The 13,203-nt window shown below is 30.7% G+C and overlaps 1 protein-coding gene across 1 annotated transcript in view; it reads right to left on the reverse strand.

The window, feature by feature from the left end:
* Positions 1-6,405: 6,405 nt before the first annotated feature.
* Positions 6,406-13,203, reverse strand: part of LOC142331361 (mitochondrial genome maintenance exonuclease 1-like) — a 35,178-nt gene continuing 28,380 nt past the window's right edge. The window contains exon 5 of the mRNA XM_075377210.1: positions 6,406-9,043. Within this exon, the coding sequence (XP_075233325.1) occupies positions 8,900-9,043 (144 nt within the window). The 3' untranslated portion in view covers positions 6,406-8,899. The remainder of the gene's footprint in view (positions 9,044-13,203) is intronic.

The following is a 13,203-nucleotide window of genomic DNA, read 5'->3' on the forward strand; positions in this document are numbered from 1 at the left end:
GTTTACAATCATGTGACTTCCAAAGTTGAATTACAAGAGTAAAGCACAACTAATACAAAATCAACAAATGTAAAAATATGATTTCCATTCTACCACACTTCTGGAAGATCTTTCAAGATCATAGATTATTTTTTACAGAATCGTTTAAACCAACATTAATTATAACGGATTACTACATATTAATAATTAATTAACATCACTGTCATTAAATAAAACAATTACTTTGTTTTAAGGTAAAAAAATACAAGGCAATCTTGTTATAATGGAGACATACTTTTTCTTTTTCATGTTATTTTTTCTTACATTTTAATTACATTCAATTTTTAATTATTAATGTTACATCTTTTTACAAATAAACTCAACATCTTTTGTTTGGGTTTTATTATAACATTTATGTCTCCCTTATTAAAATAATAGTAACAGACAACTTTATGACAAAATTATAGTTACTATGTATAAACATAAAAATTGATTATTTTTATTTTTTATAATAAACTGTTACTATAAAACAATAAAAAAGAATCTAATTACGAAAAAAACTCTTACAGTATAAAATTACATCTGATTTCTTTCTTCATTATAGAACAGAATATGTCAATATTTAAAACTATTTCAATAAACAATTAGAAATTTTATATCGTGCCAGTATCAAACACCACTCAGTAAGCATGTAGTTATTTACTTTCATTTTAGTTTACATCATATATGAAAAGTATTTACAAATTATTGTTATTTATTTTCAATAAACTTAAGTAAATAATCTTAAAACAAAGAATTTTGTCAAGAAAAAAAATTATTACAAAATTAATGAGTTTAAAATGTAAGCTCATTTATTTTGTTAAAAGTAATTACTTTATTTTAACTGAATATTGTTTTTGAATTACATCATTTTTTTATTTAATCATATTATAAACAAAATAAATCAATATCTTGATCAGCTGACTAAGCGAAAGTTGATTACATGAAATGCTATAAACTTGCTTCATGCATGTTTACTGATTCACAATTTTATTTTTGCTCTGTTTTAATTTCTAACAAATTAATCCTGTACTAAACTCTGAAAGTAGCCAAAACTAAATTTAGTATTTTTTATAATTTTATTTTTTATTAAAAATAATGAATTTGACAATTATTGTTTAGTGTTCTAAATACACTTCAGGAACACAGCTCAATGACATTTTACATCTGTTAAGACATAACAATTTCCAACAGCAAGATCAAATGTTATGACCATAAGCTATGTTCTTATTCTTTTATTCTCAAATTCAATAATATTGAATCAGCATGTTAGATCTGGCAGTGCATGCCTCTACCCACAGAAATGATAATGAGGAAGAAGAAAACAGGGATAAAAATAATGATATCATTGTAGTTTAATAATGATTTAATGAGCATTATCAAAAATCAAATTTTTTTAATGTATATAATACTACTACACATACTTGTATATATTATCTGAATTATTCACTCAAATACACCTTGTATAATTTAATCTTAACTAATTTCAATATCTTGAAAAATTAATTTCATTAATATAATTCATACATAATTAGATGCAATGGGAAATAGCAAAGGATGATTATCCAATGGGGTAGTCCACCATATAGCCCAGGATATTCAACGATATTAATGAAAATATTAAAGTGGTACAAGAAGTATAACAATAGGCTTTTATGGAATTTTAAAAATTTGTTTGCACTATTGCAAAAAAATTATGCTGGAGATGTTCTTTAAGAATGCAAATAAGAAGTGTTATATAAAAGTATTAATTCTTCACACAAACCAAATTAAATATAATGTTTTACAAATCATAATTTCAGTCACTTTTGCAACAATATCTTCAGTTAGAAGTGGTGGTTGCTAGTTTTAAAACAAAACATCTTCTCACAAGGAACCTTTCAGAGCTAATTAACAGGACTTCTTTGGAAGAAGAATAACTGTTATTGCTGCCACAACTTGCAAACTAACAAATTCCAAAATGTTTTGTTCTTAGAATCTCACCTTCTGAAAGAACATATTTTGAGGTAGATTACCTGTATATGTATTATGTATATTTTCAACCATAACTATAATGTTTGTAGGCAATCACTCCCAAAAAAATCCTATATAGATTTATGAATGAAAGTCAGCAATTTAATGGTTTTTCCATTTACAAAAATTTATATTTACTAATTTTATGTTATTCTTTTTTTACCTTTGGTAAAAATGTGTTTTATTTAAAGGCATGTAAAAATAGAATTGAATGTTATATTTAAAATTTTCTTTTTAAAATGTATTCTACTTGTCAGGGCCAATGATCAACTTGATTGTATCAGTTAAGTTTGAACCCAAATATCTAACTATCATAACCCTATTAACAATTTTAAAAATGTGATATTCAATCCCACTAATTTTTTAAACAAGCTATTCCTTCAATATACAGCCATGACAGAATTTTTGGAACCCTTGCCACCCACAGGACCTGTGGGTGGCAATCTTTTTAATCTTTTCAGTTAACAAAAAATGAAAATTACACATTTGATAAGTTATTTTTAGAAGTGTTCTGCTTTGAAAACCAGTAAAATATTTACTGATGATCACAGTATACTAGCTACTCATAAATTAATCAAATTAAAATACTGCAATATTCCTATATCATTCTGTTTCAAAAACTTTCTATTGTATATTATAGTAGATAGAACAATTTATTTATTCAATCTACCTTGTTATATTTATGATGGCCACTCAGAATCACTTGGTTTTAATTAATTTTTGGCCACTTTGCTGTTTTCTCCAACCATTTTTCTAGCTACTGTCAGGTCTGGTTATGTGTGTGTGTACAGGCAAATGAAATTACTGCTACCGGCTTGCCACGCCTGATGCAGATGAAGTGCAATGCAAGTGTAAATGTGTCTCTGTAACAGACTCAGGTAACACTTCTGTGACATGTGGTTAATTAAAACCTAACCACCAAAGAACATTAGTATTCAGTCTAGCATTCAACTCTGTATAAAAGCAAACTGCCTTTTCAAGAACTTGAACCTTAGAAGAGTTCTAGAGTTCAAAAATCAGTTGATTTTATGAAGAGATTTTAACCACTAGACTAACCCCTACAGGATAGTTTGATGGGGCCCTTCACAGAGAAAAATTCTGTTTACTATGTTAAATAAACATTTCTTTTTCAAAGCATATTTTAACACTAAAACACCTTGAGATGATTAAGCTCTTTAAAATCTCTAACCTACTCATAACCACCTCCTTTAAAAAGAAAACTGGAATATTCAATATTTGGAGGCAATAAAAAAATCAGTGTTGATGAAAGCATTCTGAACATCCTTGGCTCCCCAGGGCTCATATAATGACAAAAGTGTGTCTTAAGGTTTCATGATAAAATTAATTTTTATTAAAATCTGCAATGATTTTTAACAATGTGATTTCTTCATGTTTTAGTGCTTCAAAGATAAAAAATTTCCCATTAACTTCATTTATATTAATATATCATACACAACAAATAATGGATAGCGAGCTTAACTATGACTCAACTGCATTACGAAGTGCGAATGGAAAGTTTTACGACTGGACTTCTAATTTCAAAATTGAGGCATTTTACAGGCTATTGCCTCATACTGACTGAACACACAGACTTGCTGTTTTGACTGGAAGCATTCCTGGAGATTTTCTTTCTTAAGGGTGTTAAACCCTCTTCATATTTGTCAGAATGTCTTCAATTGAGTCAAATCTGTTCCCTTTCAGTGTAGATTACAGGAAGTAGTTACCAGGGGCTAAGGGAAGGGGTTTGAGGTAAGCACAGGAATTTGGCCAAAATTCCATGATCGAGAATGCAAAATAAGCTAGTGCATTATTTTTACACAGGATTTTTTTTTTTAAGATTACACAGAATCGAAGAAACCCACAATATTGTTTTCACATTCAACTGAATTTGTCACACTTTTTTCTGTCATGGCAAACTTGGTCCCATCCACTGCAATGATTGCGCCTTTTTTTCTGGGTCATATCCATAAACCCATGATTTGTCACCTGTAATTACCCTATTTAATAAATCTTATCAGTTTTGGCCCAATTAATCAGTTTTTTAGACAGTTCTGAAGATCTGAAAACAATTTCAGAATGAATTTCAGACACTTGACGTATGTTCAAAACTTCAGTTACAATTGACTGCACCATGTAGAAACTTAAATTCAGTTCATCAGCAATCTTTGGTCAGAGTGCACTAAATCACAAACTTTCAAAAAGTTTTCGTTGGTTTTTTAAGTTGAAGGTAGGCAGGCTGGTCGGACTGGGATCATCTTTTTTGAGAGTTCATAAGTCTCCAAAGCTGATTTCTCAGTATCAAACAGAATTTGATACAAATTTTTTGTTTTTTTTAAATTTATTTTGCCGAATCAATAATTTGAAAACCCTCTCACTCACCAGGATGATACTTTTTACTAAACAAAGATATCAATTATCTTTTCTGGATGTTTCAAGGACTCTTCCACACCTCCAGGCAAACCTATCCTACGAGCAGTGGCAGCAACTGTCTTAAAACTTTTCAACTTCACCTTGTAAATTATTATGGAGAAAGCATTCTCCCCCTTTTTGCAACATTTTGTTTTTAATTTTAACAGTGGCAAAAGAATACTCAAATCTGGTGTACCTATACACACTTAATTGAAGTGTGTATAGGTACACCCTGCCACTTAATCACACCCTGCCCACCAAATTTAATATTTTTGTAATTTACATACTCTGAATTCATTTCAGAAAAAATGTTTACATTCCAAAAAAATGAAAACAAAAAATTTAAACAAGATGTGTAAAAATGTTAAACCCAAAAATTTATTTTGTTATTGTATTCTGCTTACTGTACAGTGTATGACTAGATGTAACCAATGCTCTCTCAATTTACATAATAAACACAACAAAATTAATAATTACACACTTCACAATAACACCACAATTTTGTTTACTCTTTATTATAAAATAATAGAGATTGATTAAAAAAATAAACCAGCATTTTCTGAGGTACGTTGGAGCACAAAGTAACATTTAAAGTTTGCAATATATACACTAAACCCAATTGACAATAGTTTCTTTTTTAAAAAAAACTTACTTCAAAACATTTTCATTCATCTTTGTAACCATCCACAATGTTCAGTGGCGGTGGTGTTCCATGTCAGTATGAAAAGTTGCTAATGTTACTGCTTGTGTTTTTTTTAATTAGGCAGACATATGTTTAGAAGTTAGGAAAGAATGTGTGTGAACCAAGTCATGTCTAATACATTATGTGTTTTTGTATGTTTCATAACATTCAAATGAGTTATAATGTAGTCCCCTTTTTATTCACCAAGGGCAGATTTTTCTGGCATCAAACAGTATGTTAAAGTGTATTCCTCTTATTTTATTAAAACTATGGTACTTACGTATTAGCCCGTCAACCAATAAATTGCAATCTTTTTGGGTTATCGTTAATATCACCCGATATAACCATTATATTATCATTTTTATAACCATCTATATTTATTTATTTTACAAATATAATTTAACCAAACTATGCTCGCTAACCATGACTAATTAACATAGTAATATTTTGAGTATTTAAATAATAACTTCAGTAATTATTACAATTATTCTTTATTTAAATAATTAAAACATCACTGTTAATTAGTCGAGTTCAGGGAGCAAAGCAAGCGTAAGTTAAATTTGGTTAACTATAATTATAACCAATAATGCTTATATTTTTAATATGTAAAATATGTTAATGATTTTCAAAGTTATGGGATCACTATGGTTATGGTCGATGGGCTAATACTTAAGTACTAAAATTATTTATTAATATCACATTAACATAAAAAGAATAATTTCATGCTCAAAAATTGTTCCAAAGGATTATATATTGATAATGGCGCAATTGGTGGAGGTTATTTTAATTTCTTCTAGAATTTTTTTATAATGCCTTCTAGCCAATCTCAGCTTTAAATAACATTCAGATATTATTTTTATATCACAATTGGTTACTTACTACAGATAACCTATATCTAACATTTGTAGGATTGTAATAACATGCTAGCTGACTGGGTCCTAAAGACATGTTTACAACTCATTTAATATAATGATATATCATACACTATCATTTTGAGTTAGCGTTCTACAATTTATTAGAATCAGATCCATATCAGACCATACTTACAAACTCAAGAGAAAACCAAAATAAATACAGAATCCAAATTATGGGCATCTGATAAATGTTCATACTTTGATGAATGACCTTCAACACAAAGAATACTGTGTGTATTCAAAAATTCTTATTGTAGTCAAGAACTAAACCACTATCCTAAGGTAAATGACAGATATGGTGGAAAAAGTTAAGTGAAATAGGCTATTAATCAAAAGATCTTAACATAAAGGTATACCTAAAAATTTTTCTTAGACAATAGCAGTCAGTGAAAAGTTAAGAAAAATTACGCTTTGAAGATGATGTGATAAATGTACCTGTGTCAGTTAAATGTACAAGAAATTTCTCAGTAATAGGAAGGGTCAAAATAATATTGTTTCATCTGTTATAAGTGCCTATTACAATACAAGTGATACAGAGGAATTTTTTAAATTAAATATTGATTTGAAAAATTATATTAAATTTATTTATAACATTTTAACTGAAAAAAATATACCATTTACAAACACATACAAAAATTTATTTTTTGAACATCATATCTTGCAGTGAGCTTTGTCCCTGCATAGACAATCCTGCAGCCTTGTAGTGAAACTCTGCATAGTTTCATGCAACATTTTAACGGTAATTTCAGCAATTGCTGTTTGAATTTGGCATTTAGTTATTCTGTTCTAGGAAGTAGACTGTAGACTTTGCTTTAAAGGTGATCCTACAGAAAGAAACTGCACACCAGCCAATCAGGAGACCTCGGAATATCACAATTTCTCAAAATTCCAAACGATTGGTGTACAGCAACCATCGATATTCATGCTGTGGGATGTCAATTAATCTGTGATGCCATACAATGACACAGCACGTCACAAAGTAACCTTGTTGCTGTGTAATGGACGCTGCTATAGCTGTATAAGATTCTCTTGTAAACAAGAATGAAAATTTTGTCTATGAACAAATTTGTTAGGTGGATACCAACTTGTTAGTGGATAACCACTTTGTTAGGCTTCATCAAATATCCACAGTTTGTTAATAGAGTCATTGTCTTCATTTATCTTTATAATCATTTGTTCAAAGAACTTATGATGCATTATATGGTTATTTGTGGTTTCAGGTCCTGAATGATCTACAACTTGTACAGATGGTAAAATCTGTATTACTGTATACTAAGTAATACTGTAACAGTATTCTTCAAACATTTGAAATATGCAACTATAACACTATGTATGTGACACTGCATGACAACTTATAACAACAGCTTCAACAGACTTCATATTATCTGACATACAAACAGTCCACCACCTGGAGGTTCCTTATTTCATTGCTGAACCTGTTTCCTCAAAACTACATATCCAAGTGCTAATTGCATGGGTTGACTGTACATGATTGTGGCATCCTAAATTAAACTGACAGCAAAATTATCTACATGCAGCCTCACACTGTCATTTTTTATAAAAAGCTTTGATGGCAAAAGCACATTGCACACCACTCCAAGCATTCAAAATAATTGAATAGCAAAATGTTGTGGGCTAGCTTCTATATGTTATTCAGAGCTGACACTTGTATCTTGAGCTACAAACACAAATTTCAAAATTCCCTTTTTCCCTGAATAACTTTTAAGTTTACAATGAAGGAGTTAATAGAATAGGCCAGATACTTTGCGCATACTTTCTTGAACGTAAACAGCAAAGATTTTGTACAAGAGAATTCAAACCTCTGGTAAATATTAGATTCAATGCACATGTTTTGCATGGGACGTGTACTAAATCTACTATTTGGAAAGACTTTAATCAAAGCAATTGCTGATACAACACTTTATCGAGAAACTCAAGAAAGGAAGACAAGCTCTTGAAGATCCATTAAAGTTGAAGAAACAACATTTTCCTGAATACCTACTGACCATAATGCCTCAAGGAGATGTGTTTGTTCCCACAAAAAAAAAAACAGTGTGAACAAGTTAGAGCAGAGTACGATAAGGACTGTGCCTTCTTCAAAAAATGTTATACAAAATAACTATTTAAAACAAAATAAATCTATATGCACTTATAATAAAAAAATCTACTTACACTTTACAAAGGCAAGGGAAGTTCATCACATTTTTTGGAAGCAGTGTAAAAAGCAAACCTGTGCTCTGATCATTTGTTATAATTGAACTGCTTTTAGTTATCTTTCAGAATGTCTGAGTTCCTGCTAAGCTTTATCCTAAAACAGATTAGTATTAACCTAATACAATGTCCAGCTCTTTTGGTTGTCTGGGTATTTATTTTCAGAAAGAATTTGCATCGCACTCATAAAATACATAATGCTTGATTAAATAAAGTGTTAATTTATTCTCAGAGCACATATAAAATGAATAAATTATCTAACACAAATGAAATAAATTTTACAAATCCTACAAATAAAAATTAATTATAATTATGTAATTGTACATAGTACAAATAATTATAATATGTATAAGATTTCTTATTAAATGGAAAATAAAAACATGAATAAATCATGCTAAAAAAATATAAAAACAATTATTATAAAACATAATCAAAACTAAATAAACAAAACATTAAAATTTATCTTTCTGCAGGTAGAAGAGAAATGGAATTTTTCAAAAATTTCACTACAGTTACAAATTTAAAATACTCCTTGGGATTAGTAAACCAAATTTAATACAAATCTTGGGATTAGGAAAGAAATTTTCAACACATATATCTTGCAGAAAAAAGTTTCTTTTGACATTACAAAAAAAAAAAAAAAAAAAAACTATTACTGATTTGCATGGGTGGAAATAAACTCAAATAGTCTTGAAAGCCATGATTTCCAATAGCGCTCACAAGCCTGATTTGTTAGCCAGAAAACATCAGCCGGTGAACCATCGGTATATGCAACGACCACCATCCCTGCTTTCACCTGAAAACAAATATGTTTTTAAAAAATATAAAAAAGCAAATGGAAACTTTGATAATGAAAATGAATTAACATGAATGCCACAAACAATTTTATTCTTTTGAGAACATCTAGTAAATGAGTCAATACTCGCACAGAGTTTTGAAAGTTTCCAGGTAGTTTCAAAAATTTTCATGTGGAGTGAAAAAATAAGAGAATTCTTTCTTACAAGGAAATTCTAAACCATTTAGAATTACTTTATTAAGAAAAAACTTTCCTTACTTCTCAATGAACAATTTTTGGCTAATTTTTATAAAAATTAGTTTAATAAATCTAAATAAATTTTAGTTAAAAAAGTATGCAATAAATAAAAATATAACTTTTAAGATTTTTGAGGAAGGGGAGAGAATTTGGGAGCAAATTTTTTTTTAAATGGTAAGATAAGCATGTATACATGTTAATATTAAGTTTATATGTTAATTAAGTTAATATTATGTATGCATGTTTATATTAAGCTTAATATAAAGTGGGGTTATGTTAGCAAAGTTTTAAAAAGATTGACCCAACAAAATAAATCCTCAGCCCTCTTGAGATATTGACCCCCAACAAATTCCTTTATATACACAGGTCTCTTGTGTCAAATTTCAGGTTTGAAAGAAACCCTGGCGTAGGTGTGTCTCACAGCTCTGGGGGGGGGGGGGTACTTTGAAGGGTACAATATCAGTATAAAAGAATAAGTAAATTAAAAAAAAAATTAAGATTCTTATTTTTTATTACACCACATTTGATATAAAATACAAATTTTATCATGTATATACTCATATGTACAAATTTTATTATCACCAATTTTCTGGTTTTACTGTTTCTAATATGAATTTGTTCTGGTATTATTTCTTCAGAATGACGGATTACACCACTTTTGTTTAATAGTGTATAAGTTATAGCTCTAAATTATTTTTTTTTGTTGCATATTATATGTAAACATTTTTTTTATTACATTTATTTACATTACTGTTTTTGAAAATTTGTATTGCATTGAAAGGTCATCTGTAATATGGCATCATTTATTGGTAGTTTTGTTATTGTGTAGCATAACCACCACTTCTATTCTAGAGAAGAAACAAAAATTTGATGTGCCAGTCATACATTATGAAACCATAACTTCCTTGTAACAATTACGATTTCAAACAGAACCATAAAGAATTTTTTAAAGCTACTTTTGCAATGAAGGTACACCGGAGTGAGAAGAGAGGTATAGCTTCATGCATGCAATGGTTTACAGCATTTATTTTTTTTTCTATTCCAACTTTATACTCAGGAAATGATATATTTTGTTTGTTAGAAATCATTTATTTCAACATTTATATATATATATAAAATTATACTAATTCTGTCTAACATTTTTTTTAGACAAACAAGAGGTCAAAAAATACCCCTTTTTTCAACATTTGGCAACTTCAATATATATATTGTTACCACATATATGCCTATTTAATTTAATATCGACAGACGAACAATGTAGCAACTCAGATGTGAGCTGGAGTACAGTATACATACACGCTGGTACAAGCGTCACTCCCACTGCGCAAAAGATGACCACAGTTCTCCCACCATAGTGACAGTGCAGCCCCACCACTCTCAGGCTCCAATAAAAGAGCATGCACGAGAGTGAATTATCAATTCATTGTTGACCACCACCTGGAGAAGACCAAGAAGAAGATGAAAGAAGACAGAAGAAATTCTCTGGCCAACGTGGGACCTCCAGGTGTATACCAACATCCCCATTGAAGCAGCAGGCCTGGGGAGCCACTATCTACCTGCTCTATCCATGTATCTATGCGGACACTATCTACCTGCTCCAGCTCACCAGGCTTCAATCGTCCTGGCCGGCAGACTCAGCAGCAGGAGCTGGCCCAGTGTGGGATTACTTAGGGAGAACCACCTTGGCTGCACCAGTGTAGGACGACTGATGCCGACCTGACACTGTAGCGCTCTGGGGACCACCAATGCCACACTGTAGTGGGGACCCAACTGCCACTGAGGGGAACCCCAGTATGATTTCAATGGACAAGACGCAACTCCCTGACTTTGCCAGAGACCAGCTTCCAGAACCAACAGCTCTTCTCAGAGCTAACGCAAAAACGGTCCTTTTCAGGGCCACCACAAGGTTATGAATTACAAGCCGTCAAAGTCAGTCAACGAATAAAATGGCCCTTTTCAGGACTACCATAAGGTTATTAGTTGCAACGAGCTGTCGAAACCAATCGATGACAACAACAGCCCTTCTAAGGATTACTATAAAGTTATTAAGTGCCATGTGCCTTCGAAGCCATTTGGCAACTATATATATATATATATATATATATATATATATATTAATTATATCCAATATGTTTTTCATTGGCTAGTGGTCAATTACTTAACATCTAAAGTCTAAATTTTAAAGTGTCAATATTCAGGGCTATGAAATGTATGCAGGTCAAAATAAGTTTTAATTAATTTGATTATATTCATGGCAAAACAAAAAATAATAAATTAAAATAATTATGCTTAGAAATTAAATTAAATAATCTGTAAATTAATTGACAATGGACTGCTTCTAGCGGAAGAATTGTGCCGGGTGTGTGCAGTCGCCCGGCTCAACTAATTATATATATACATTGTATAAAATTTATCAACAAAGTTCCTAACATTTATCTGTGTGGTCTTACATACGCGTTATATTAAACAGATTGTTAAAAATTAAATAAAATGGTTGATCCTGTCAAAACAATATTCTTTATCAAACATTTTGGATACCAGCTTTTTTTCATTATAATGAGCTATGAATTAAGTTCCTCTGCTCTTTATTATGGCGTAAGTATGATCGTCTTTAAAGTTAAATGGCAAAATATTGGATTGCTTTTGACACTTTTCTTAGAATGCTTTCTTAGAATGCTTGAGTAATTAGATGTTGTAATTGATGAGTACTTAGATGTTAAGTAATTGACCACTAGCCAATGAAAAACATATTGGATATAATTAAATATATATATATATAGTTGCCAAATGGCTTCGAAGGCACATGGCACTTAATAACTTTATAGTAATCCTTAGAAGGGCTGTTGTTGTCATCGATTGGTTTCGACAGCTCGTTGCAACTAATAACCTTATGGTAGTCCTGAAAAGGGCCATTTTATTCGTTGACTGACTTTGACGGCTTGTAATTCATAACCTTGTGGTGGCCCTGAAAAGGACCATTTTTGCGTTAGCTCTGAGAAGAGCTGTTGGTTCTGGAAGCTGGTCTCTGGCAAAGTCAGGGAGTTGCGTCTTGTCCATTGAAATCATTTCTTAGAATGCTTTTGACACTTTTCTTAGAAATTTGACAATTTCTTAGAATTGAAGAAGAATTTCAATTAGTTATCATAGCAGCAGAACAACTGCTAAAAGACTATCAGAAACTTCAGAAGAACAGGAGAAAGAGGATGGAAGAAGATCAGCTTCACAGATCTGTCTGGCAAGAGCATCAGAATCAAGTAAAAACCTTTTTAAAGGTGCAACATTTAATTACAATCACAGCTATAACTTATAAAGATGACCCGAAAGTAAAAATTGGATTAATGGACTACGTTTGCGATTACTGTCAAGCTCTTCTACATGCAAACTAATCCGCAAATCTCATTTGTTTGCAACATAGGAAAGGTCATTTTACAAACTCTTGTGATGGCTCCAGAATAACTTAAATCATTAATATTTTGAACTGCCCCTCATTCATACCAATTTTTAAGCAATATCAGAAAGTACAATTCATACTTTCAAATGACATCTTTCGGTGCAAAAAATCGCCAAGAGAAAGAATTCCAATAGTTTCCTATGAGTGGTGAAAATTCAAATTTTTACAGATTTGCTTTATTGGAGACCCTGAATTACAAGCCTCAAGAAGATGTGATGTTATACCTGGACTCATCAGAGAAATCCACTTTACATTGTAAGTAATCCACTTACAATCTTTTCTTAACGAACATCATCAATCAGTTTGTTCATTCAAATTGGCTTTGAAACAAATGAAGTCTGATTCTTTCATAGTAGTTATTCAGCCAGATAAGACACCAACTGAGGAACATGAAAGAAGGTTCAATGCCCCAACAGCAAATGAAATTGCACTGGTAACAGCTGGAAATGAATGTACGTCCAGAGATATTGTT

Source organism: Lycorma delicatula, chromosome 10, assembly GCF_047948215.1.
Source record: "Lycorma delicatula isolate Av1 chromosome 10, ASM4794821v1, whole genome shotgun sequence".
Classification (NCBI taxonomy): Eukaryota; Metazoa; Arthropoda; class Insecta; order Hemiptera; family Fulgoridae; genus Lycorma; species Lycorma delicatula.